A 25,716-nucleotide genomic window follows, 5' to 3' on the forward strand; every position below is an offset into this window, starting at 1 on the left:
ATGTAATTAAATATTAATTAAGGAAGATGATATATAAAATAAATAAAAACAACCTAATATTGTGTAAATACTTTTATTCATACCTAGTGAAAGATATTTCATTTGAATAATGACGATTATTTTAAATAAATGAAATTGCACCAAACAAAGGAGTAATAAATAAAATAAATTAATTAATTCAATCAACCAATCAACTTACATGTCATGATATTGCTTTTACTTTAAGAAAATTATTCCCCTTGTTTTAATGTATTTTATATTTTATTTCTAAAAATAGAAAATAGATATATAAATATAAATTTTTATGTTAGGTTTGATTATATGAAATTATTAAAGAAATAAAAAAATATTAAGGAAAATGATATTTTATATTTGATTTTATTATGAAAATATTAATAAAATTAGTTAAAATTATATAATTTAATTAAAATAAATGAGTGGGTTCATAATAACATATAAAAATAATTTATTAATTTTAATTTTTAAAATTTTTTTTCTACTTTTCCTAATATTTTTTTCTTAAATTTTTCAATAACCAAATGTAGTTTTATATCAAAATTTTTGCTTAATTTTTTTTTTAATTTTTTTAAAATCATTACATTTTAAAAATCATATAAGATTTTTTTGGTTTTATATTATTTAAAAACTAGAATACATGAAAGGGAAATGAAATGCTACATTTTATTTTCAATTTTATTTTTTTACATTGAAATTTATAAAAAAAAAATTTAAATAAATTAAAACATCTTAAGTAATTTATTTTACATTTTATTTTTAAAAATTAAAGATAAAAATAAAAATGAATACAATGATATTTTAAAAATTTAAATAAAAAATTAAGGACATGTTTATTATCTGATTTTCTAAAAAATAATTTTTAAAAACAGTTTTTAAAAATTATTTTTCTGATGTTTTGTACAATAAAAGTTTGTTTGAAACTTAAAATATTTTTAATCAATTTTTAATATTTTTTTATAAATATTTTTAATCTTTCTACATTCTAGTATAATTATTTTTAAAAATAGTTATTAAAAAAATAATATAAAACAATTGAAATATATTTTCTAAAAACATATTTTTTTTTTTTTAAACTAGAAAATAAAAAATAGTTTTTAATTGTCAAATATATATATTTTTTATTTTTTTTTGTTTTGAAAAACAAAAAATTGTTTTAATAAATGGTTACCTAACATACCCTAATTTTCCTAATTTACTACCATCTCATTTTTTTTTGTCTTTCAATACCACATGCACATTTAATCTATCATCATTGAGAAATTTTTTTAAAAAGTACTGAAGAATCATTATAAATCATGAAAGAAAAGAAAATATTGAGAATTTTAAATTTTATTAGAACATAGTTTGGTAATTTTTTTTAAAAAAATCAAAATTGAATAATTTTTATTTAAATAATAAAATTTAAAATATATTCACATGACCCTCTCAAGAAGAGAGATATTTTATCATATGCCATTAAATCAAATCAAGAAGAGAAAGATAAAGTTTTCCAACCGTACGATGTATATCCAGTACCATTATGATGCTGACGTGGCGGGATTTGATTCCTAACTTTCCCATACCTCACCGTAGCGAACCGGAGAGACCGCCAAACCCCCAACCCCCCCACATTATTATAATAGTGCCATATTCTTCAAAGACTCAGAACAGAAAGGGGCTTGTTCTTCTTCTCTGAATCAATCTATGTAAGTCTTCTTCTTAAATTCATCTCGTTTCCTTTGAAGCGGGTAATTAAGATTTTATTCTTCGGTTTCTCTTCATCCGTTTTCTTTGTATCCAAACGGATTGTTAGGTTTTCCTCTCTCTCTGTATATATTTTCATGTATGATCTTTATTATTAGGGTTTTTGATCACTTGAACTTTAAGTTCAAGGTTTTGTCTTTGTTCCATTTTTCTTTTGAATTCACAGTTTTGATCGAAATTTGGTGTTCAGGTTTGAGTTCCTTGGATTTGGTGTCATGGAGTAGTATTATTAGATTTACAAGTCGTGGATGATTTTTATAAATCATCTATTAGTAATGGATTGATAAACTAGTGTTGAATTTTTATTTTAGTTATTATGTTTTGATTTGATCTCCGTTGAAGGTATTGCTCCCCTTCTTTCTTTGCAGTTTTTCAACAAATATGGCAAAGAGCTATTTCAAGCAAGAGCACGAATTTGGTATGATTGATGTTGTTGTGTTTAAGGGGTCGTATTTATTTATTTTAAACAGTGAGTAAAAAAATAATATTGTTGTGTTATTGAACCTCCTGCAGAGAAGAGGCGGGCAGAGGCTGCTAGAATTAGGGACAAATATCCAGAAAGAATTCCAGTAAGAATCGATTCTCAGTGATTCTGACCACTCATTGCTTTTGATGGTGAACAATTTGATTGGAGTAATAAAATTACTGTAAAAAGGCATGAATATTCATGGAGAGACAAGTGGATGCTATACACTGAACACTAACCACTACTGTGCTGGATAGTTGGGACTTCAAGATTTTATGCTTCTTCTTCACTTCTGCATATTCAGTAGTATGAAGTTTCCTGCTGAACTAGGACTCCCAATTTAGCACTAAATCTTCTGGTTAATTATTTTTATCTTTGTAGCCTAAGTTCCTTAGGTTGTTATATTATATTAATTTATTTGTTTTGATTTAGTTTAATTCTCTGTGGTCAACTTTTTTGCTTTTATTGATTGAAATTATCCTTTAATAGGTTTAAGTGGTATCTTGATTTCTAGCTTTTGGGTTTTAAATCATGTGCAATCAACCTTTTTGCCTTTATTGATTGAAATTATCCTTTAATAGGTTTAAGTGGTATCTTGATTTCTAGCTTTTGGGTTTTGAATCATGTTTTTGGAATCCTGAATATAAATCCAGTGTGCAACCTAAGTCGATTATAGCCATGCCTTATTGAATTGAAGAGTTGTGTAGTTTGCATATGACATAACTCACTTTATGTGTGCTCACAGTCGTAGTGCATTAGATCTCCAAATGGGGAAACCTATTTGACATTGCCTTTATTTTCTTGTGCATTGACTGCACTTAGCACAACTTGTTTCAATCTTTAAGTGGTTATGTGGAATAGACACCTTCAAAGGGGATCCAACTCCATGTTAGATTAAATAACATGTCCTTGATGTCTCTAAAATTTTGATTTATTTGTTTCAGAATTTCAGATATAGAATCAATATTCATTGGATTCTCAATTGTAATATAAAAAAATAAAATAAAATTACAGTAGTAAGGGGAAAAAAACAAGTTGGGTCATCTTTTCATATACGTTTTCTTGAGTCATTTCCATAATATATTTAATGAATGGAGGCTTTTGATCGAGGGAGAAAATATTACTTTGTATAAACCATATGTTACATATTTAATAATTGTTGTGACCTTGCTTCAAATTTGAAGAATTTGCAGGGTTGGCATCTTTGAGTTGTGTTGATCTGCTTTCCTAGTCTGTTCCCATGCAACAAACAAGAGTTTGTTTTGTAAACTGCATAGTCACATCATGCAAATTGCTGGTGCTTGATCATAAGTTCCCTGATTTAGTTGCATTTGCAAGTGGTCATTCGACACTATATGGGTATCACGGATGTGTTCCATCCTAATCTTGAAGTGGCTTTTTCTAGCAATCCTTGGCTCAACCATCTAATATTTGGCAATCGAATCCATCCTATGTTTGTCTCTAATGATGACCCTCTTGATACAATTTACTAAGTTCATTGATGCCTTCCTAGTCACCTCCAGTTCATGAAAAATCATATTTGTCAACTCCAACCTGCAATTAACCCTCTTATGAGCAGTTACAAATTTTTTTAGGGAATTCCTTATTCTTGTCCTCCCCACATTTTATCTGAATATGCTGTGATTTCTTACCTACCAATCTCCTAAGTGACTACTGACCTTTTGTATTCCTTCTTAAGGACTATGTTTCTCACTCTCTTCAGGTGGCTATCCAATAATAGACTATTCCTCAACATTTATATCATAATTTGCAACAAGACCTCCTGTTTTGACATTTTGGCCCTCACATCATAAGGAGAATCCTGGGAAAAAAATGAAACTGGCCACCATGTTTCCACTATATCCCAAACCTTGCTAACCGCAACCACATATTTTGAGTTGTAAGGGCCCTCTCCTCTCTTAAAGTACTGCAATCACATAAAAAATAAAAATAAAAATGATTCACATAATTGCATAAGACCTTTATGCATATCGCTAGAAAAATGCTCATCCTCGGATGGTGACAAGATGAATTTATCAAAGTCCTCACATATCACTGGAGCACATGAGGGGATTATGTATCAAATAATCTGTTTGCCTTCACAAGATCTGATGAAGCATGCATGGCTGATGCAAGTCTCAAGTATTTATTTTTTTTCATAGGGAAATAGAAAGATTTGAAGTCTTTCTCCTACACATCAGCAAGTGATAGCTATCCACATTCTCCTCATCCTGACCAACATCTTGGCCAGTCATCATTTGCTCTCATCTGTTGAGGACATAACCTAGAGAAAACTGCCTTCCGCATCCTTGTTCTCAATGGAAAATAGGAGATAAATTGTTCTGATGAACCTTGCCACCTTAACAGCCAGCCTCCTGTCTCCCATGTCGAAATAGCTCATCTTGTTTCACACCTTTCTCTTAAGAATGCTAGGTACAGAAGTGGCCATTCCAAAAATCTAAAATGGTTGCTTTACAAACATACTCCAACTTAATGAAGTTTTACTCTGTATCTTCTACTGTTCATATCCGCTCTTACATTACTCAACTAGATTCAAGACTTAATGAAAAAAGGAAATCAATCCCACACACCTTCCTTCTTGAACTACTATTGTAGTCCATGGGCCCGTCCCTTCAGTTTATAGAAAAGTCAACTTCTTTATCTCCCTATCTGACACCTCAACATTCTTTCTTGCTTCTTCTTACTGTCCATAGTTGGTTAGTTTCCTGTCAACACATCTCGATATCCTTAAAAATGCATTCATTTTGACTTGTAACCCTCAAAAGGTGACTCCTATATATCCAGTAACCCCTCTGTTTTGAAAAGTATCTGACACCTCATCATCTTCATCCTAGCTTTAAGAGTTTGGAGTCACAAATCCTCCTATTGACCTTCCTGGCTTAATAGTGACAACCTTGATAGATGAAATTTGGCTAAACATCAAATCAGTATTTTTTGGCCTTCTAGCACATTTTATGGTGCATTTCAGTAACATAGAACTGTGGCTATAGTTGGCTGGATGAGAGGATCTGTATTTTCAGTTTTGACATAATTTATCATTTCTGTAGAACTAACATAGGGAGAGCAGAAATGGGAATGGAAGCCTGAGATTTCTGGTTCTATTGTTGGTTTTGAGTCTTTATTATCTGTTTTTGTGCTACTTTTTCTTTTCCAGTTTCATACTTGTCTTGTGTAGCTAGGTTGTGCCACCTTTGGCATCTTGTTTTTACATGTATTGTCATTGTCAATCAAAAAGGAAAAAAGAAGGGAAAAAGGAGTGGCTCGTTTTACCATGTATGAAAACCTCTGTAGAGGTATTTCACATACAAGGAGATATAGAGATGTTAATGGGGTGGGATCACATAGGGCTCCCCTACTCCCATCCCCGCTTCTAGTATTTTTTTTCCCGTCCCTCCTACATTCTCTGTCTTGGACTAGGATGGGGATGGGGAATCCTTGCTAGGGGAGCAAGTTCCCTGTCCCCACCCTTGTTCCTGTCCCCGTCCCTGGTTTGAGTCTATTCAATTTTCTCCTTCCCTGTCCTTGCCCTATTAGAGGTCCCCACAGAGACCTGACCTGATGGGTTTTCTTTGCCATCCCTAATATATACATTTCATGCTTTACTAAAGTTACATTCTAAAATGCCCATTCAGAAGTGCAAACTTGAATTCACCCTGTGAATTGAGTTTTTGATCAAGTTAGATCACTTAGCAGTAGCAATTCTTTTTATTCATTGCATTTAGATCACTTATCTGTTTTCATTCTTTTCTCTTAAAACTTGATATGGCCAATGGAGAGAGTTTAGTCAGATGGTACTTGCATCTATTCATTGCTGGAACTTTCGAAGGCCATCCATTGAACTACAAAAAAATAAAAATAAAAGTGGAACTGCCCAAGTTGCAAGCATAATGCATGATGAGACAATAAGACTATCCTTGCAGTATCCAATAGCGCATCTATTTATAATTTGCTTTTATGATTTCAAGGTGATTGTGGAGAAGGCTGAGAGAAGTGATATTCCGAACATTGACAAGAAGAAGTAAGCAACATTTTCATCCCACTAATGGTTTGCCTGTTTTTTGTTATGTTTGGAGCTTTCTTTCTTTATTAATATCTTTTAGAAATTATTTATCCTCATCATAATTATATTGTATACAGTTGTTCTAGTGACTGGCAGATCAACATGAGTTATTTGAAACACCAACTCTCTCTCTTCCCCCCACCCCACGCCACCCCACCCCAATGAAAAATCAGTGGTGTGGTCCCTGTTTCACCTAGTGAATTAGGCTGGAAAGGGGATGTAATATTAAACTCAACTTCAAAATCAATGCTTATATTGAGATTTTCTTATCCATTTGAGAGAGTGGGATAACATACCTGGAACGAAATAAGAAAAAGGTAGTTTTGAAGCATGCCTGTTCAATCTTTTTTTTTTATATTATATATATTTTTATTTGAAGCCAAAAACATGATCTTTTTTCCTTTTAACGACAAATACTGGAATCTAAGGAAAATTGAACTCTAGACTTGACCCCTACCTCTACCCCCTAGCCCCATGACTTTCTATCCCTTCACCAGATGATCCAACCCCAGGGAAAGTCATGGAATTAGAAAAGAGAAAATAAAGGACGCAAAAGAAGCGAACATGGTTTTGTCTGCTACCAGTTAGTCAATATAGTGTGCATATGGTGCTTGAAAGCTGTGAAACTTCTTGGTATTTACTTGGTTAAGAACATACAGGTACCTAGTCCCAGCTGACCTGACTGTAGGACAATTTGTCTATGTTATCCGGAAGAGAATTAAGCTGAGTGCAGAAAAGGCTATATTCATATTTGTGGACAATGTCCTCCCACCTACAGGTAACAACAATATTGCAATTTTACCCCTCCCTTGCTCACATACACCTGCTCTAGAACTAATTTTGTTTGTTTATATTCATTCCAACTTTCCTTCCCATCATAATTATGGTTTTGACAATAATTTATTCCCACAAAGTTTTAAATTAAATTTGATAATTTTTCAAAATATTTTGCAAAAACTGGTGCTTTCATAAAGAATTGGTTGAGATTGGCAGATTCAGATCTGTCAAAATGATCAAATGGCCCATTTTGAGATTCTTCAAATTCAATCTCTTGTTGCTGGATTTTGGATGACAAAGGTTTTGGAGTTATTGCAGGAGCAATAATGTCTACCATATACGACGAAAAGAAGGATGCAGATGGGTTTCTCTATGTTACTTACAGTGGAGAGAACACATTTGGGTACCAGATCCCACCACAGCTCTAGCTCTTATCACCTACATTCCTTTGTCATCTGTGTCGCCGCTTGTTTCTCATTGCCTCATGTTAAATAATTTTGGCATCTTGCCTTTAATATATATATAATCCTGCTAATGATAACAAGTATATATACTGTGTATAGCTTCTCCACAAGCCAAATGGTGAACACTTTATTCTTATTAATGCATTAATCAGTTGCTTTTTCTCTGATGGGTTGATGAAGCTGAATACAGTTTCTTCGCTTTTTTTTTTTTTTCTGAAACAACAAAAATTCCTTATGTTAATGATCAACCAGTATATGAAGATGATGTCAACACACAGGACCTATGAAAGGCCAATCCCAAGTACCTCTTAACAGAAAAGCTCTTATGAGGGAGGGATTCTCACCCTTTAACACAATCAAATTTTGAAGAAAGATTGGAATTGTTGCTTTTTCATTATTTGGATCTCTCAGTTACGAAAACAAATTCAATTTTGAAGGAGGATCAAAATTATTGCTTTCTCAATGTTTGGATGCCTTACTCCAAAAGCCAATCCCAAGTACCTTGAATCTAATTTTTCCTAGTACTTTTTAATTAATGTTGTGTAAGGTTCTAGATGATAAATTAAAGGGTTTTTTTTTATTTATTTTTTTCTGGGAATTTGCAAAATTAAATTTGAAAAAGAAAGTTGTTACAGTAAGATGCCTTTTTCCTATGGTCGGCACCGCCGCACTCAGAGACTATATGGTCCCAAATAGATTCAGGTCCTCACATAATAAATTCGCCCCTTCCCTTCCCTTGCCATGTTCTGAATCTCTAATATTTGAATGTAGATTCCAGAGGTAAATTTTGAAAAATTTATGTAGAGAATACTGTTGAGGCTTTGAATACTTGTAACATCAACACAGCCCCTGGTCTAAATTGAACGAGAGTGCGCAGTTTAAGCATTTGATTCCCCACAATGCCGTGGCGACAACGTTGCGAGGCGGCCGAGAATGCCCGACTTTTACAAGACACCGCAAGTTGAGTCGAGCCGGTTGTCAACGCCGGCTCCCGAATCCCCATGCAGCCTCGGGACCCAGTTGTGTCGCGCCGTCGTCGCCATTTCTTCTCCTTAAAACCCTGCTTCCACACAGTAAATAATTAAAAAAAACATTGATCGAAAATCGTAACGAAGTTAAAAGTCGAAGAGACTACTACCACCAGCTACCAAGCTTAAACAGAGCAGCAGAGGGAGAAGAAAAAAGGCGGCATGGAGTTGTGGCGACCAGTACACTGTAAAATGTACACGTGGCAAAGGAAGGTGGCACATGGGAGGTGACACGTGGCAATGCTAACCGGTAATGGCGGTTGGGACACCGTGTTTTGTGTAGGCGGGAGGAGGAACAGAGAGATGGGGTGGCCATACTGGGTTGTCCCCTACGTGATTCTCACACGCGTTTTCAAATAGGCCCCACGTGTGTCCTCATTCAACATGTGCCTCCCCATATTTCCCTTTCTTTAACATATATTACTCTAATTTCCCTAATTTAGCCTTTCCTATTTTGGCTTTAGCTAAAAGTAGTTATAGCTGTAAAATTTTTATTAAAAAAAAAAATACTTACTTAAATCAAAAATAGAATTTTTATAAAAAGAAACATTTTTATAAGACTTTTTACATTAATTTTATTAATAAAAAAATTATAATAAAAAACATTACTTTATATTTAATGAAATATTTACAAAATTTATCTTACCTTTTAAAAAATTAAGACTTTTATTTTGACTTAAATTTAAATTTAATTTTAAATTAAAAATAAGTCCTTAAAAACACCCAAATGTGAAAAGAATATAATATGTGCATGTCATGCATCAATTTATTGCTTAATGATGACTATATCATTTTACCACTTGCAAATGTAGAAAAAATTAAAAAATAAAATCGGGCTTTAAGTATAAATGGTGATGACCAAGAATAAGAAAAGAGTAGTTGACCAATTCGATGTGTCCCAAATTACAAATTATTATTTTTTAATTTATTTCCAAATAAAGTTTTTAAAAATACCTGTCAAGAAATGGTTCAATTTTCTAATTAATTCCATAGAAAATACATATCCTTATAGTTGACTCCAGCCATGCAAGTCATATTACTAACCAAACACTACAACCATCCACTGTTCCACAAGCATGTCTCACACAGACCCTAATGCTCCATTAGTTTCCAAATATAAAAATCAAGCTGTTCATCCTTGTCTATCTTTGTAGTCTGTCCATGTCAGATATTACTCCATTGTCAAGGATATTTGGTCCTCCATCTTCCTAAAAAGGTGTCCTGCTTTTTCCAACTAGTGTATTTTCTCATAGAATAATCTCAGTAAGTTTTTCAAGGTGAGAAGGGGGGCATCAGGACAACTGGGCAAGAGCAAAGAAACGAGGAACCACAAGCCATGTCCCACACAGAAACTCCTAACACAGACAAAATATGGACTACTTCCTCGGTATAAACGAATCAGTATTAGGCATGCTCTAGTTTTCTGGACTTTCTTTGTTGTTTTACTTCTCATAGAATTAATTCTATTTTATTTTCTTGCGTTTTCTCGGTGGGTTATTGACTTATTTCAATGGGAAATTGTGTATATTCCTCATGATCATCATCATCTAGACTCCATATATTTACCATTGAAGGCTGAGTGTCAAGCTTCTCTTTCCCTGATGGGAGTCTCTGTCTTGGGTCCCAACTGATGGAAATGTGAAGAGAAAGAGACAAAAGGGAGGCCACCCATATCTTCTTTCCCTTTCTTACTCCTCCTCATCCAAACACCGCCATGTTCTGCAAGAGAACCTCTTAACTCTGTTGAGAAATCTGCATTTAATGCGTATTGTTTCTTTCTCCTACAAATACCCACCACAGCCACAGCCAACAACACAGCAACTACTACCTATATTATAACTACCATCCCCTCTACCGGTTCTCTCTGAAACAACACACAATTGCCTTTTTCCCTTTGCAGTTTAATTTTGGTTATGAACATGTCCATCATATCTTGTTTTCTTCTTTTCTTTCTGTGCATTTCTTTGAATGATAATGCATGTAGCGCTCGGCTTCTTGGTGCAGAAAAGAAGTTCCATCTCTCCAACAAGGTTGGTGTATGAACTTTTCCATTTTGATCATCCCTTCTTGAATTTTATTTGATATATAGGATTTATTAGTGAGCAGTACTTGAATAAATAATCTTCTATACTTGGGCATGCAGAATAATGGTGATGAGAAGGTGATCAATCCAGATAAGATATCAGCAGATGACCAGAAGGCTTCCTTTTCAAACAAACTCGAGGCGGCCATGGGCGATGGCAACAAGATTGAGGAGAGTGCAATTCATGAAGCCACTCAAAAGATCAAGGACGCAGGACAAATTTCAGATCATGTTGTTCAAAAAGGGTCTGTGGGATCATTTTCTTGGACTGTGCCTCGCACGAAAAACAGCGATAAACACCCGGGTTTCAACTTGGACTACGCACCACCAAAGATACACCCTCCTTCTCACAACTGAACAATTAACCAAGTATAAAGAGCTGCAGTTGAGCCTCAAGCTCCAAGGGCTCAAGTTACCAAGTATTTTCTGCTGCTACCACATGCGACAAAACTTACACCTTAGTTATAACTCCATAACATATATGGGCTGTTGGATTTTATGTGTTTCCAAGCCTTTTTATGTCCTAGTTACTGTACATCAGATAATGTTTTTGAGTAAGAAATATATCGACTTTCTCCATTATTAATCAACTTCTTCTTCGTCATCTTCTCATTAATGGGTAAATCAATGTTTGCTGATAGGGAAGGACTGCAGAAAATGAGAGGTTAATACCATCTTTTTCATGTGGGTTTGCTACATGCAGCTAGTTGCACCATAGCCATGGCATATATATTTATATACACATGCATGCATGCATGCATGTATGGTGATGATGCATGCGTGGTTTCTTGATTTCATATCCCTTGAATTGTTCTCCTCCATTTGTTGGGGATGAGACTACAGAGTACAGAGAACTTTCAGAGGTTGTGAATGAAAGAAATAAAAGAGAAGATATTGAGGGGGGGTGGGCATGTAGTTCGTTTGAAGAGTGGTAGTTGGTTCTTCTTAAATGAGGTGGCAGTTATCAGTTAGTCTCTGCACTTTCGGTTGATGTTTGAAGCTTCCCTCGCACATGGTCTATGGTATGTTGGTCTCAAGCAATTAATCTTCTTCTCCTCTATGTGCGTGTTTTGAGAGAAAGATACATCATATCTTCTGCAACTAGCTACCCTATTCATACCCTTCTCTTATTTTTATACTTATAGTTTTTATAAAATTAAGAATATTTATATATTAATCTTCGTATCACCGATGTAAGTCTTAATTTTATAAGTTTAGTAGGTTAGAATGAGGAGACCATCTGGTTATTCCAATCTATGTTTTGATGGTTTCTATGATATGCAATAAATGAAGGATATGTATACATTACAAGAAGTGTTTTGAAGAGTCTTAACACAAGTGACATATCTTGGGAAGCTTCCTAGCAAAGAATGGTCCAAGATGGGTAGATATTGATGGGGCAATTGGCAGTCTTGGTGCAATGTATTCAACCCTACAATTTTAATTGCAACCAAACTCTTTCATATCATCAGAAAATATGGCTTTGAAAACTCAGGCATCATGTTAGAAGCTTTTAGGTCATGTGTTCACACCTTATGAAAACTTTCCTTTATTTCCTTTATTTCCTTCATTTATTGAGCTGTACATGCCAGTCTAAGGCAAATGCTCACAAGGCCAAGGTAGCAGGGCTTAGGCTTCATTTGACATAATTTTTTATTTTTGGTTTCAATTAAAAATTAAAATTAAAGCCAACATCACAATTTTTTTTTTTTTTTTTTTTACATATAGTAAAGTTTGAGTAAAATGGTATTTGTTTTTTTAGTTAATTATAATTTTAAGTTAGGACTTAATAGTATTAAGTATTAGATTATTTGTTTTTATAATATTTTATTTCCATTAAACATTAAAAAAATAAATGCCAAATGTTTTTGACTTTTTTTTTGGATCAATAATTTATAATAAATCATGAAAAAGTAGAAAAACAAACTACTTCAAATTTGAAAATAAATTATTTTCAATAAAGTTAAAAGAACGAAGACCCTCTAAATATAAAAAAGCTTCTCCAGGAAAAAAAAATTATAACTTTCATAATAAGTTATTTTTTAAGTTATACCGTTTTTGAATAAAATTGAATAAACAAACCATAAAAATTCTTATGAAGATAAAAAAAAAAATAAAAAATTGACCTCTCAATAGTGGATCCAAACAATTGATCTTAGTAGCTTCTATATCATTGATTTACTATTCTCTAATACCTCAAACTTGTGGGGTTAAATTAGTAGTTTAATAGAAAGAGTAAAAAAGTGCTATAATTAATTCATATAAATGGTTGCCATATGATCACTTCCAAGGTCTTGATTAGTATTTTAATAAAAATAATTATTTTAATTTTTAAAATAATTGAAGTACATTGATGAGATGAATGTACGGTCGACTCAAAAGTTGGTTAGGAGCAGGTCCCAAGGCTAGCCAGAGACACAAAATGGAAGCATTCCAAGGGTGTCCCCGGAGCACATGAAATACACAAACACATGCATAACTTTAATTTTAAAATCCCAATAAATAAGATTAAGAAAAAAGTTATGCACCATCATGAAAACAAACATCCTGGATCCGGATCCCTAATGAAGGCCACCACTCCACAAATGTGGCATTTCCCCATGACACCACATGCCCCTAATCTCCATTAGGCGGCCTAGTTAGATTTTGTTTCTACAATCAACTTTATTTAAGATTTTATAGTAAAGAGTTATTTAGTAAAAGTTAATACTTATTACTTAATAATTTAAGTTAATTTTAAATTAAATTATTTTTAAATTGTTAACTTGAAACTTATTACTTAATTATCACTTTATGTATCAAGATTATTTGATAAAATTAATTTAAAATATATTTTAAATCATTAGATTAACATATTTTTCCTTGTAATAAATTTCATTCGAATTTGTTGAGATGTTTGAATTGTTTTTAAAAATGGAAATAGAAATAAAAATTTGATTTGTATAGAAATTAAATCTCACTCTTATTAAACTTTTGATTTCTCATTTCTACATGCTATTGTGATCATACTCTGGAAAAATCTGTTCTTAATTTTTAAACTAAAAGCATACTTTATATAATTACAAGTTGATATTAAATATTAATACAAGGGTTGAAAATATGGGGTACGCTCAGATACTCTTGGGCAAAGCAAAGGTTAATTAAGGTTCGATCTAGCTTCTCCCTCAACGGTCGGGAAGTTGGTGATTAAGAATTCTTAATAATTTTTCAATTAAACCATTTAGTGGGTGTTTGGTAAACCAATTTAATAAATTAATTTAGATTATTAAGTAAATTAAATATGTTTGATAAAATAATTTCATAATATGACTTAAAGTAAAAAACAACAACTTTAAGTAATAAGTAAAAATAAATTAATTTATTTTTAAGTTCATATCTTTATTTTACCTTTTTGTTTTCATTTGTCTTAATTACTTTCACAATCTCCTTTATGACTCCACAACTTTCACTGTTACTTGACCTCTTTTGCCCTAATTATAATTTCCCAATACATCCATGTTATTAAATCTTGATAGAAATACTTAATTAATTTTCTATTATTATTATTATTTTTAAAATACCATACTAAAATCTTAAATCCAACCTACTACAATGGACCTACTTGGCACACCAGCCCAGGCCCAACCCAAGACGAAGAGGGCCATATTTAGGTTCGGCCCAGTCTTTTAACCAACCGACTTGCAGAGTTCTTTCAAAACTTCCCGCCAAAACAATCTGTTGGATTCGAAATTTTGAGAGACAGATTCACGGTGGTGAGAACTGAGAATCACAGATCAAGCAGAAGAAGAGAGATGGATGTGAAGGAAGCTGGTACTTCACTCGATTCTATAATATCTTCATTCAACACTCGCATTACGGAGCTTCAAGAACTCGTCATCGGCCGAAACAGTGAGTGACAGAAAACCCTAGATTCCACTGTGTTTTGCTTTTCATACATATCCAATTTTCGGCAGATGAGAACCGTCCATTTTTCCGTTTGGCAGTGTATCCCGCCAGTAGCATTACTGATCTGACGGCGGTCGATGCATCATTGAAGGCGATGGAGCTTCAGGTGCAGGCTATCAAGGACCGCTTGCGAGACGAGATCGAAGCTATTCCCAAAGCCAAAGTAGTTTTCCGTTCTATTTCTGGAATTAGGCCTTGTTTGCTTGATCAGAAAATGCAAGAAAAGAAATACGAATTGTAGCTAACATTAGTACTCTCGTTGTTAGTTTTGAAGTTATTTGAGAAATGAAAATTCGACCTTGAGAAGACAACTTTTTGAAGATGTTCATTTTTACTTTCATTTTTCGAGAAAATTTCAGAAAATTGTGATCATTTTTGCTGCCAAAGCTTGATGATGGTGTTGATTTGGATTGAATTGCAGAAACTCATTGATGCCTCCTTGCGGCAGCAGAAGAAATTGCAGAGTATGTATTCTTATGTCCCCTCAAATTTTCCTGATAGAGTGGCGCCCTCAAATCTAGAGTCAAGTAAAAGGTATATATATAATAATTTTGAAATTTAAATACAGTTTCATCTACTCTCTTTAGACTTCCAGATCTGATATTTTCTTTTGAATTCCAGTTTGATGTCAGAAACCTCTAAACAATGTACAAATTTTGGTTCTGAAAAACACGAGGAGGAGCCTGCAGCGCCGCCCAAGGTGATGATCCTTATCTTTTCCTTGGTTTTGTTTTAGAATGGGATTGTAAAACATCCTCAACTCAAATTCAAGTTGGCACAGCTGTAATTTCCAAGGAGTTGCTTCTCTGAGAACTCTGTAGATAAAAGGTTACTTTTCGTTCTGTAATAAAAAAATAAGTTAAGAAACCTTGTTATGACACCAGGGCTGAGATATACAGTCCCACAATGTGGCCAACTCTCCAACCTAGCATACATTAAAATTTGAACGTCTCATAGGATGAGTTTTATATGCTTCAGATCCTTTTCAAAATGGGTGTATCTTAAATTCCACTGAGGCTTCAGATTATGGATGATTTAACATTAAGCCAATGTGCTATATTATGATCTGAGTTTTAACTCATATCCTAATTTTACTGCATAACGGGGGCTGACTGAAATGATGTTGTATCCCTTACTAGGGATGACACCAAACAAAAGCAGGGGTAACAAATAATGAACTGGATAATAAATAGGTGGAACATGTTCTTCTACCTTTTTTTAAGGAGGTTGACATTTAGAGATTGACACTCTTGTTTATATGCATATGACATACCAAATCTGCATGTGTATGTAAATTGAAACATTTGGCCATGCTTTGATGGAAGCAAACAAGTTCATATAACCACTGAAAGCTAAAAAAATTTCAAATCATAAGTGAGGTTCAGCATTTACAGTGATGAAAAGGAGGAAGGAATTAGGAGTGAAGCATTGCATAGGAAAATCTAAATAGTTCTTGGGGGAAAATATCAACTAATGTGCCATTGAGAGATGAAGTACTGAAGGAAAAGGTATATGCAAGTATTAAAGTGACTGCATCTAGATCATTCATCAAGGAAGTGAGCTGTTGGATATAACAATACCACTCCAAGATGGATTGAAGTATATTAGTTTAAGTGTTGCCTTAGGCTGTGGAAATAAGGAAGAAAACTTGTGTTATACATGTTGAAGTTAAACATTGTTGTATAGCTTAATGAGGAAAACTCCATAAAGCTGGAAAATGATGGCATGAATTGGGGGAAAAAACATAAAGAGAAGCAAATGATTTTTAAATACATATAGCTGATTTTGGAATGTCAAAACTATCTTAGTCACTTATCCCTTTTGATTGTTTATCCAGGAGAAAAAGGGCCGAGCCCCTCCACCACTGTGGTTTATTACTATTGATGAGCTGGATTCTCTGTCATCGTAAGTACATGGTTCTTCTTTACTGGATAACATATTTCTTTTCTTGGGTTGATCAAGAATCCCAACTGCAAATGTCCTTACGCATCTCCAATGGGTTACTTGTATGCTTCTTACTGCATTCATATCTTCTCCAACCTTTTCTTATGTTTGGGATAGTGGGAGGGTGGGTATGGTTTTGGCATCTTTGATTTTGGACAACCCTCCTAGCGTGGTTATCTACAATCAAATGAGGATGCCCTCTCACTCTTTTAGCATTTGAAAGAGAAATTGAGGTTGTAGAAGTGGAAAAATAAAGAGGAAAAGAACATGCAAAAAGACGGACTAAATCACTGACGAACCTTAGAATCCCACTAAGGTGACTTAGAAGAGAAAAGAAGATATGGAAGCACCTTTAAATTTCTCTAAACCTTTCTAGGAGTCTCTCTTGAAGAAAAGAAATATAAGAGTCTCATCACAAAGTGATTCAGACATCATTATCATTTATCATTATATTTTCATTTCACATCAATTAGCTTTGTTGTAGGCTCTAAGAAAACCTTATAAATTCCAAGAAACCATAAAAATAAAAAGGAAACTCTATCTGTATGTTAATCTATGATACACTCTCTCCCCCAAAACTTGTAAAATTTCCAAATAATAGGAGTAATTAGAAAGTTTAAAAGTCATAGGAACTTTTGTAGTAAGAAATTTTCATCAAAGAAGGTTATAAATTTTTTAAAAATAACTCAAATAAATATTCTTATAGAATGGAAACTACTAGAATTGGAAAGTTAAGAAAAATAAACTTAGAGGGAAGTTCCAAAAAAAAAAAAACAAAAAAAAAGGTAAATAGACTTTTAAAAGAATTCTAATTGAGGCACAAATAACCAATTACTAGCTTAGACTCTAGACAACCTAATGCAAAATCATCCAAATACCTTTGACTGTATCAGCATAGGATTTTATTGTTCCCTTCCTTTTCCTGAGTATGAGTGTCTTTTATTCAATTTCTAGTTCTGTCTCCCTGCCTGCAGATACATGAGGGGAAGGCTTACACTAGAGAAGGTAAATGCAGCTATAAATGACATGGCAACATATGCCGAAGCAAATGCTCAGCTCATTGCAGCCCCAAAAAAAAAGGTCCCCCATTCATATGCCTTTTTTTCCTATTCGATTGCACTTAATCTTCACTTGTTCTAACTACTTTCATTTTTCTTCATGAAGTTGGCGGAAAATGTATGGGAAAGGGCCTTGGTAAGTGAACTTAGTCCTGGCTTCACCATCTGAAATTCCCTTTTAAGTACTTGTTCAACTGGAGGATGAATGCCTATTGCTAAGATTGCTATGGTTTGGGATCCAGCAGTACAATCCTTATCTCTGAGCATCTGAGATTTGCTGAAATAAGTACAATCTTTCTAGCATTCGGATCCGAGCTCTCTCTCTTTCTATCTATCTATCTATCTATCTATGTGTGTGTATTAGGATCCAAGGTGTTATACTTGTTTCACCAATTTCAAGACATCAGTTTGTTAATAGGGAGCTTCAACTAGTCTTCAGCTTCCTGAACATAAAAAAACAATGTTGACTTGTGCAACTAATTTTCAGTATTACCATGAAACTTTGCAGGAAATAAGAGATATTGCAATGACAGGAGGAGTAAAGGGCAAATATTTTTTTCTTGAAACTGACATCAAAGGACCTGCGCTAAAGCTGGACAACACTGGAAGAGCAATACTAACAGTGAGTGTTCTTATTTGCTAGATACAAGATCAGGGGAAAGGGAGAAAGTTATAATATAACCTGAATTGATGTAAAACTAGAACATAGTCTTTCCATTGAGTACCTGGAGTAAAATTTCTAGCCATATTGTCATAGGCTCTTTTACCGGCATTAAGATTAGGTTTTTGGTTGACGGGATATGATAGAATAGAAAATACATATGTGAGGATATAATTTCTAATGATATATAATATCCTTGGATATTAAATCTAATATACATGATATCCTAAGCTAGTATATCCAATGTGATATATTATGTTATATATATATATATATATATATATATATAAACTTCAATACTACACCATAACAACATTACACAATCATAGTGATGAGATGTTTCTTCCAACAAACAGATACTATCCTTTTTATTCTTCTTCCTTTTTTCTCCTTTTTACATAAAAAAATAAATAGACTAAGTACAGAAGAAGTTAATGGAATTACCTTGATAAGTTTGTAAAAATGTCATTTATTAGTCAGTGAAGTAAAGAGATGAATCTTTACAGCATATGGTGCTTTGGCAGGTTCTTCGTCACCTGGGTCGCATAAGCGAGATCCGGATCGGGCATCACCGTGTGATCATTCTTTCGAAGCCTCAATGAAAGGACCTGATTTACATTTGGATTAGCAAGCCCAAGGTAATTCATATACAATACATGGCTGGAATGTTTCCAGTACCAGCAGAACAGAAATACCTTTTGTACTTTAAATTAACTGGAATGAATTCGATTTATTAGACATGAAAAGAAAAAAATGAGGTTGATGTATGTGTCCCAAATTCTTAAAATGCTTGTATGGTTGGTGACCAGGAAAGAATTGCAAGCATCAGGTAGACTCAGGAAATCATACCATCTCCTAGAATCATTTCAGAATAATCATCATTTTTAGTTGTAACAGTAGTTAGAAAAATGCATAAAGATTAAAATCATCATTTTTATTTTAATAATCTCCTGGTGTTGAGCAAAGGATGGTCCCTTAAACATCATATATTCACTTTTATGGAGCATTAGAAGGGTGGTGTCTAGACAACCTCGGAGAGTAAATTTCAGCCTTTCAAATCATGACCGATATTTTTGAATGAAAACCAATTTGAAATACCAGACGATGAGATGATTTTGCTGGTGGATATACCCAAAAAAAAATATAATCACATGTTACCATGTGATTTGCTTTGAGATCTAATGAGGTGTTACCAAACACATTTTGATTGGATTGAGAGGAAGAGGGTCACTTAGCAGAACATGTTACCATGTCATTAGCCTTATGGGATGATTTGAGAGTTCGTTTCTATCTTTATTCGAAAATCGTCTTATGGAGACAGGATGTGACAAATACTCGAAAAAATTTGTCCCATTACTATTTTATAATCTCACAAATTATATATCTCGTCAAACAAGTTTTTTAGCGGGAAAAATATTAAACTTTGCATGCATTTTATTTTTGTTTTCAAAAACATGTTTTTCAAGACTATTTTAGGAGAACAAAACTAATTATGGTAATTAAACAGATGAATAGGCCAAAATGGGAATTCAACTTCACTTATTGCCTTGAATTCTAAGCTACACAAAGGAAAAGTCAAGAGCCTAGAAGCTGTAAAAGATGTGGAATTGTCTGAGGAAAAAGAAAAGGAATACAGCTCCCTTCTAATTAGGTCAAGCATGTGCCTTCTAATTTCAATGGAAAAAGTAGTTGTATATTCTCCATGATTCCCAATCCCCAACAAAGCCAACACTTCAATTCTAAGGGCACTGATGCGATTCTCAACCATGCCAATGGTTTCCCCCTTGAAAGTAAGTAAGAAACTGATAAAACAATCAAAATATTGAATTATATAGCAATAAATTTAGGTGCATTCATGTGGGTCTTCCCAAAATTAAGAACTAATCATGTTTAATTAATTGAGTGTAATATGGTAAAAATATTTTTAATCCTTAATCAGAAAATGTAAACTTGTCGCCTATAGACCTGACATGAAGAAAAGGAGTGCATGCCATTTTCAAAGTTAGGACTTAGAATTCCCAAGCTTCTTGGTGGATTGAGTCCCAAGAAAGGGGTTGTTTGGTTACAACTAACCCTTACAAATAACCACTCCCAACCGTCATCCCGACTTCCCCTATAAAACCCCCACTCCAAATCTCCAACCATACAAAAACTATCATTACCATTTCCCTCATGACTCGCATGGAGAAGAGCTCTTCAGCATCCTCCCTCGGCCCACTGGGCCTAGACATAGCCCAATCCTTCTTCAAGCCCATCCAACAGGCGGAGCCACCCTCCCCCACCAAACGCCACACCAAGATTTCAGTCATCGGTGTCGGAAATGTTGGCATGGCCATTGCCCAAACCATACTGACCCAGGGCCTTATAGACGAACTTGCGCTGGTCGACGTCAACCCCGATAAATTACGTGGCGAGATGCTCGATCTCCAGCACGCCGCCGCATTTTTGCCGCGTACCAAGATTCTTGCGTCGGTTGATTACTCGGTCACCGCCGGTTCCGATCTCTGCATAGTCACAGCTGGGGTGCGACAAGGTTCTGGAGAGTCTAGACTAAACCTAGTTCAACGTAACGTGAAATTGTTTTCTTGTATCATACCTCAACTTGCACACTCCTCACCTGATTCCATACTACTTATAGTAACGAACCCGGTGGACGTACTAACGTATGTTGCATGGAAGTTGTCCGGCTTTCCACCTAATCGGGTGATTGGATCGGGGACTAATCTTGATTCATCGAGGTTTCGATTTTTAATAGCAGATCATCTTGATGTTAGCGCTCAAGATGTTCAGGTAAGATGTTTTAATTATTTTTTCTAATATTTAATAACATAATTATATATATATAAACATGAAAAAAATTAATGGAGAGACTTCGAAAAAAAGGTTGGTCTTATGGCTACTATTCAACACCTAGTTTTTGTGGTCAGCATTCCAATTTTCTCCTCCTTTCTCACCGATTTCTTGGCAGCCAATCAGGAAATAAGTCCTATACTTTACCATTTCTTGCAGGCGTTCATTGTTGGGGAGCACGGTGACAGCTCGGTGGCGCTGTGGTCGAGCATAAGTGTGGGAGGAGTTCCAATACTGGGTTTCTTAGAGAATCAACAGATCACCTTCAGTAAGGAGACCCTGGAGAATATACACAAAGAAGTTATCAATAGCGCATATGAAGTGATTAGTCTGAAGGCGTGTACGTCATGGGCGATAGGTTACTCGGTGGCCAGCCTGGCTAGAACCATACTAAGGGACCAGAGGCGAATCCATCCTGTGTCCATTCTTGCTAAGGGCTTCTATGGCATTGATGGTGACGAGGTGTTCTTGAGCCTGCCTGTGCAGCTTGGAAGGAGTGGGGTTCTTGGTGTGGCTAACGTTCATCTAACCGATGAGGAAGCTCAGCGACTCCGGGACTCAGCTGAGATCATTGCACAAGTTCAAAGCCAGCTTAATGTCACGAATTTAGATATTTCCTAACCACAACAGCCATTTTATTGGAAATTGAGTTTGGCTGTCTAAAATGAGAGCTTGTGATTTTTAGGCAGATGCGAAGACTAAAATAAAAACATTCCTATTGTCAAATATAGATTAACATAGAAAAAGGTTCAGTGTATTATGATCCTAGCTGCAGATACATCTTCACCCAAGTTTTCTTATCTTTCAAAGTAAATTAGAAATTACATTTTTGTTTGTTTGCATGTCTGACTTTATGGATACGTCTGGTATTGCAATAGGGTGCCCTTTGTGCTGAGGGCATCGATGTGGATAGCCTTGCAAGAGAAGAATGATCTTTTCCACACAATTGTGCCTCACATCACAGTCTTTGCCAGCATCAAAAGAACAATTAATGGATTTTTTGCCTAGCTGTATATTTTTGTGGCTTTCATGGTTTTGCAACTTGAGTTTATCTCAGTGGTAAGCAGATAGCAGAGCCACCGCTTCCTAGAAGGCATGTTCCGTCAAAACCATCATTAATCACTATAACTAAGAGGATTAATGATACAGCAGAGAAGGGGACGTATGGTTTCTCTGCAGTGGTGATAAATCACAGAATGACCGACACAACATAAGGATTTTTAAATCATTCTAATCAAGAAGCTAAAGAAGAATGAATCAATCATTAGGGTGAAGTAGGGCATGTTGTTTTGTTGAAGATTGTAGGCACATTAGTTTTGATATCTTACATCGGATAGAGAAAAAAGTTCTTAATGTTATATATCTAGAAACTCATCTAAACCATATAAATATGTTTTAAAGTCGTGATGGGAAAACATCATTATATGAATTGAACAATGCCACTGAGGAGAGTTCATCTAGATTAGCAAAACAAGAGGTTTTGGCTAAATATATTTCATTCCTATTGATTTACTCCTCTCACACAAAATAACGGGAATATCTAATGAATTTTCAAACTAAAATAAGTGAGGTATGGTGAATTTTCAAATTAATGGAGGTTGGATGTATTTAACCAAATTCTTAGGAAAAGTAAGTGAAATTAACCCAACAATTAATAAGATTTGAACCCAATCTTTTGAGGTGGTTTTATGCCTTGTTCTATTATTCACTAATTAGCTTTATATGAAACAAGCTTTGCTTTATTTAATAAAGATTATTTAGTACATAAAACCGCAATCCCAAGGACTTGTACGCCCCATGACAGTGAAACTATGCACATACAAAGCCTTCAGGAACCTTCTTCCCACATGCATTCACAAGCAAAGTCAGGGCCACAGGCACTTCAACCTTGATAGCCCCCAACACATTGGCCTTAATTGCAGTGCAAAAGCACAATGCAGCTTCAAGATCAGCCAGACCCGCCACCAGTGCACAACATTTGCTGCTAGGTGGAGTCCCAACAACCTCCCCCACCAATCCTAGCCAGTTGGCACACGCCCCAAACTTAAGGGTATCTTTCGGGCACTTAGCTGATTTCTTCGGAGGAGGCGTTGGGACAGTGGGAGCTGGTTTCTTCGGAGGAGACTTTGGGACAGTGGGAGCTGGAGGCGTATTGGGGGGGCATGGAACCCCATTACATGAGACACAAGAGAAGAAGAAGATGTTCAGGAGAATGAGAAGAGCTGCTACCTTAGAACCCCAGGAAGCCATTTCTCTTTTCATGCAGCAAACCATGAGCAGTACTGAAAGGGTTTATATAGAGAAAAATATGTGCTCAAACAGCTTAGTTTGTATGTATATGAGATTGAAAGTAACATCCATGTGAGAGCAGTGGCTAGTATTAGGCCATGGATGGTGTTGAAGCTGGATTTTTAACAATGTGTGATTGGCATCAATGGAAGAAAATTGATTCCAATGGCCCACGTAAAAATGTAGTGGATGAAAATTTTTCTGCAATATCTCAAAAGATTCCATGGCAGTAGAAAAATCCAAGACCACTGAGGCCCCAGGGAATTGCTTTGTTTCTTCTTGATGATTTTCACTGCTCTAGGGGACCATAGTTTGGGTGGAGGATGTAGCTATAAGGTAGGAACCAAGAACTAACCTTTATTGAATCCCAGCTTTTTCATCACACTGGTGTTATAGATCATTGTTGAATTTGACCACACACAAGTCGAAAAAACAAAGGGGAAAATGCTAGTTCCTCTTTTTAATTGGTTGTCCTACAAAATTGGAATGCAGAAAAAGAGAGTTTCTTTTCATTTTTTCATGGAAGAAATGTGGCGGAAATTAGGGATTTGTGGTTATCTTATGATATGCCCAAAAATTTCCATTCAGACTAATTTTTCTATTTTATGTCGTGAAATTTAGAATATGAGAATTACTATACATCTACAATACAAGTGTCTTAACCATGGTTGTGATGGGAAAATAGTAAAAAATAAATAAATGACTAATTTTTCTATTTTATGTCGTGAAATTACGAATATGAGAATCACTCTACATCTATAATAAAAGTGACTTCACCATGGTTGTGATGTGGAAAATAATAAAAAATAAATAAGGAGAAGACTTTTTTTTTTTCTTCTAGAAATATGGTTTTTAGAGAGAGACCAAAAGCATAGAAAATAAAAAATAGGGATGTCTTCTTAGGAGAGAAAAAAATTTTTTTTTAGGTTATTTGATTAAAAAGGACATTGAAAACTAACTTGAGAAATCTAATTTTTTTTTTTTTTGGTCATATTTTGATTAAAATATCATTATTTTTTTCTTTTAAAAATAATATTTTCTATTAAAACCTACCTCTAAATATTTAAAATAGTTAAAAATATTTATATAAAAAATGGGTTGCTTTTTAAATAAAAACATGAAAAATATTAAATTTACAAATACGAGGATTATTTCATTTATGTCAACCAACTGCCCTCACTTTTAATTATTAGGTCGGGTTGGGTCTACCTATTTGGACACCTAAATCCAACTTCTAACAAAATGAAACCCATGAGATCTTATAAGGGAGAGTGAAAAAAAAAAATTAGTTTTATTTTTATTTTTATATATTATATAATAATTTTTGGGCAGTTTTAAAACTCTTAAAAACTTCCCACTTTTATTTGTCAAGTCAGGTTGCGTAAGCCATTCGGACATCCAAACCCAACTCCGACAAAAAGAAGGAAAAGTAATGAAACAGAGAATGTTATTTCATTTCACTTTCTTCTCCTTCCACATTGCCTTCTTTTTTTCTTTTTTGTCATGGGAAGTTTGAGGTGGTCCAACCAAATCATCCCCCTGTGCCCAATATAATATCCTAAACATAGAATATACTAGTCCAGATTGGGACAGATAATTGATTATGTCTAATAAAACAATTAAATTTCATTGAATTACTTGAGGAAGACGTGGTTGACCCGTGGAGGAGGGGTTGTTACTAACCTTACCTGACCCCCTAGAAAGAAATCTTGGGCAACAAGATAGATCCATGAATGTTAGCACTGGCCCTTATTAAAAGGCTCCGAACTGAAGTCTCTCAAGACCCAACTCACATACCATTCTCAAAATCAAAATGGGCCTAATCAAAGGTGGTTTCATCTTCGTACTGGGGTCCCTTTGGGGGGCTTATGTTGCTCGAAACTACACAGTTCCAGACATGAAGAAACTGACCCACACAGGATGTGCCAGGGCCAAGCACATGGAGCAAATCTATCGGAAATCCAAGGCCAAGACAGACGACATCGTTCTGGAAGAGTAGTTGCAGAAAGTCAGTGATAGTAGACACAGATTGTTATGGGGTTGTTTAGTATTGGGTTTGTCTGTGATTGTCTCCTGTAATCTGAACTTAAAAGAGTGTTAGAGGCTTTTATAGATTAAGACGTGGAAGTTATTAGATTAAGTTGTGGTAGAAAATAGGACAGATTTTTCTTGGATTCTATTTTTTTTTTGGGAAAGTTGTGTTTTCATGGCCCAATTTGGTAATAATATTGTTTTTGGAACCCAGGTTTATGAAATAGGAAAAATATTTTTCAATGTGGAAACTTATATGGGTTTCATGCACTATGAGC

The 25,716-nt window shown here is 34.5% G+C and overlaps 5 protein-coding genes across 7 annotated transcripts; 4 read left to right on the forward strand and 1 right to left on the reverse strand.

The window, feature by feature from the left end:
- The first annotated feature begins 1,649 nt into the window (after positions 1-1,649).
- LOC117932112 (autophagy-related protein 8f-like) lies at positions 1,650-7,716 on the forward strand. 2 transcript variants are annotated; one of them, XM_034853157.1, is made up of 6 exons: positions 1,650-1,703; positions 2,130-2,179; positions 2,275-2,330; positions 6,214-6,266; positions 6,968-7,086; positions 7,404-7,716. In XM_034853157.1, the coding sequence occupies exons 2-6, from the start codon at positions 2,143-2,145 to the stop codon at positions 7,511-7,513; spliced, it is 375 nt and encodes a 124-aa protein (XP_034709048.1). In that variant the 5' UTR covers positions 1,650-1,703; positions 2,130-2,142; the 3' UTR covers positions 7,514-7,716. The 2 variants fall into 2 exon arrangements, with proteins under 2 accessions (XP_034709048.1, XP_034709049.1); XM_034853158.1 differs by lacking the exon at positions 1,650-1,703 and adding an exon at positions 1,793-1,810.
- Positions 7,717-10,192: 2,476 nt separating this feature from the next.
- LOC117932763 lies at positions 10,193-11,250 on the forward strand. Its single transcript, XM_034854090.1, has 2 exons — positions 10,193-10,607; positions 10,721-11,250. The coding sequence occupies exons 1-2, from the start codon at positions 10,491-10,493 to the stop codon at positions 11,015-11,017; spliced, it is 414 nt and encodes a 137-aa protein (XP_034709981.1). The 5' UTR covers positions 10,193-10,490; the 3' UTR covers positions 11,018-11,250.
- A 3,119-nt stretch (positions 11,251-14,369) lies between these two features.
- Positions 14,370-19,076, forward strand: LOC117932476 (spindle and kinetochore-associated protein 1 homolog). 2 transcript variants are annotated; one of them, XR_004654186.1, is made up of 9 exons: positions 14,370-14,548; positions 14,644-14,768; positions 15,027-15,139; positions 15,227-15,305; positions 16,443-16,510; positions 17,524-17,627; positions 17,711-17,743; positions 18,116-18,229; positions 18,793-18,881. XR_004654186.1 is itself a non-coding variant. In XM_034853741.1 (9 exons), the coding sequence occupies exons 1-9, from the start codon at positions 14,452-14,454 to the stop codon at positions 18,868-18,870; spliced, it is 810 nt and encodes a 269-aa protein (XP_034709632.1). In that variant the 5' UTR covers positions 14,370-14,451; the 3' UTR covers positions 18,871-19,076. The 2 variants fall into 2 exon arrangements, 1 of the variants encoding a protein (XP_034709632.1); XM_034853741.1 differs by having other exon boundaries at positions 17,524-17,629; positions 17,714-17,743; positions 18,793-19,076.
- Positions 19,077-20,449: 1,373 nt separating this feature from the next.
- LOC117932737 (L-lactate dehydrogenase B-like) lies at positions 20,450-21,899 on the forward strand. The gene is made up of 2 exons (XM_034854029.1): positions 20,450-21,058; positions 21,278-21,899. Exons 1-2 carry the CDS (start codon positions 20,450-20,452, stop codon positions 21,737-21,739), a joined length of 1,071 nt encoding a protein of 356 aa, XP_034709920.1. The 3' UTR covers positions 21,740-21,899.
- A 931-nt stretch (positions 21,900-22,830) lies between these two features.
- Positions 22,831-23,389, reverse strand: LOC117932083 (putative lipid-binding protein At4g00165). Its single transcript, XM_034853122.1, has one exon. It carries the CDS (start codon positions 23,378-23,380, stop codon positions 22,928-22,930), a length of 453 nt encoding a protein of 150 aa, XP_034709013.1. The 5' UTR covers positions 23,381-23,389; the 3' UTR covers positions 22,831-22,927.
- Between the last annotated feature and the right edge of the window lie 2,327 nt (positions 23,390-25,716).

Source organism: Vitis riparia, chromosome 15, assembly GCF_004353265.1.
Source record: "Vitis riparia cultivar Riparia Gloire de Montpellier isolate 1030 chromosome 15, EGFV_Vit.rip_1.0, whole genome shotgun sequence".
Lineage (NCBI taxonomy): Eukaryota > Viridiplantae > Streptophyta > Magnoliopsida > Vitales > Vitaceae > Vitis > Vitis riparia.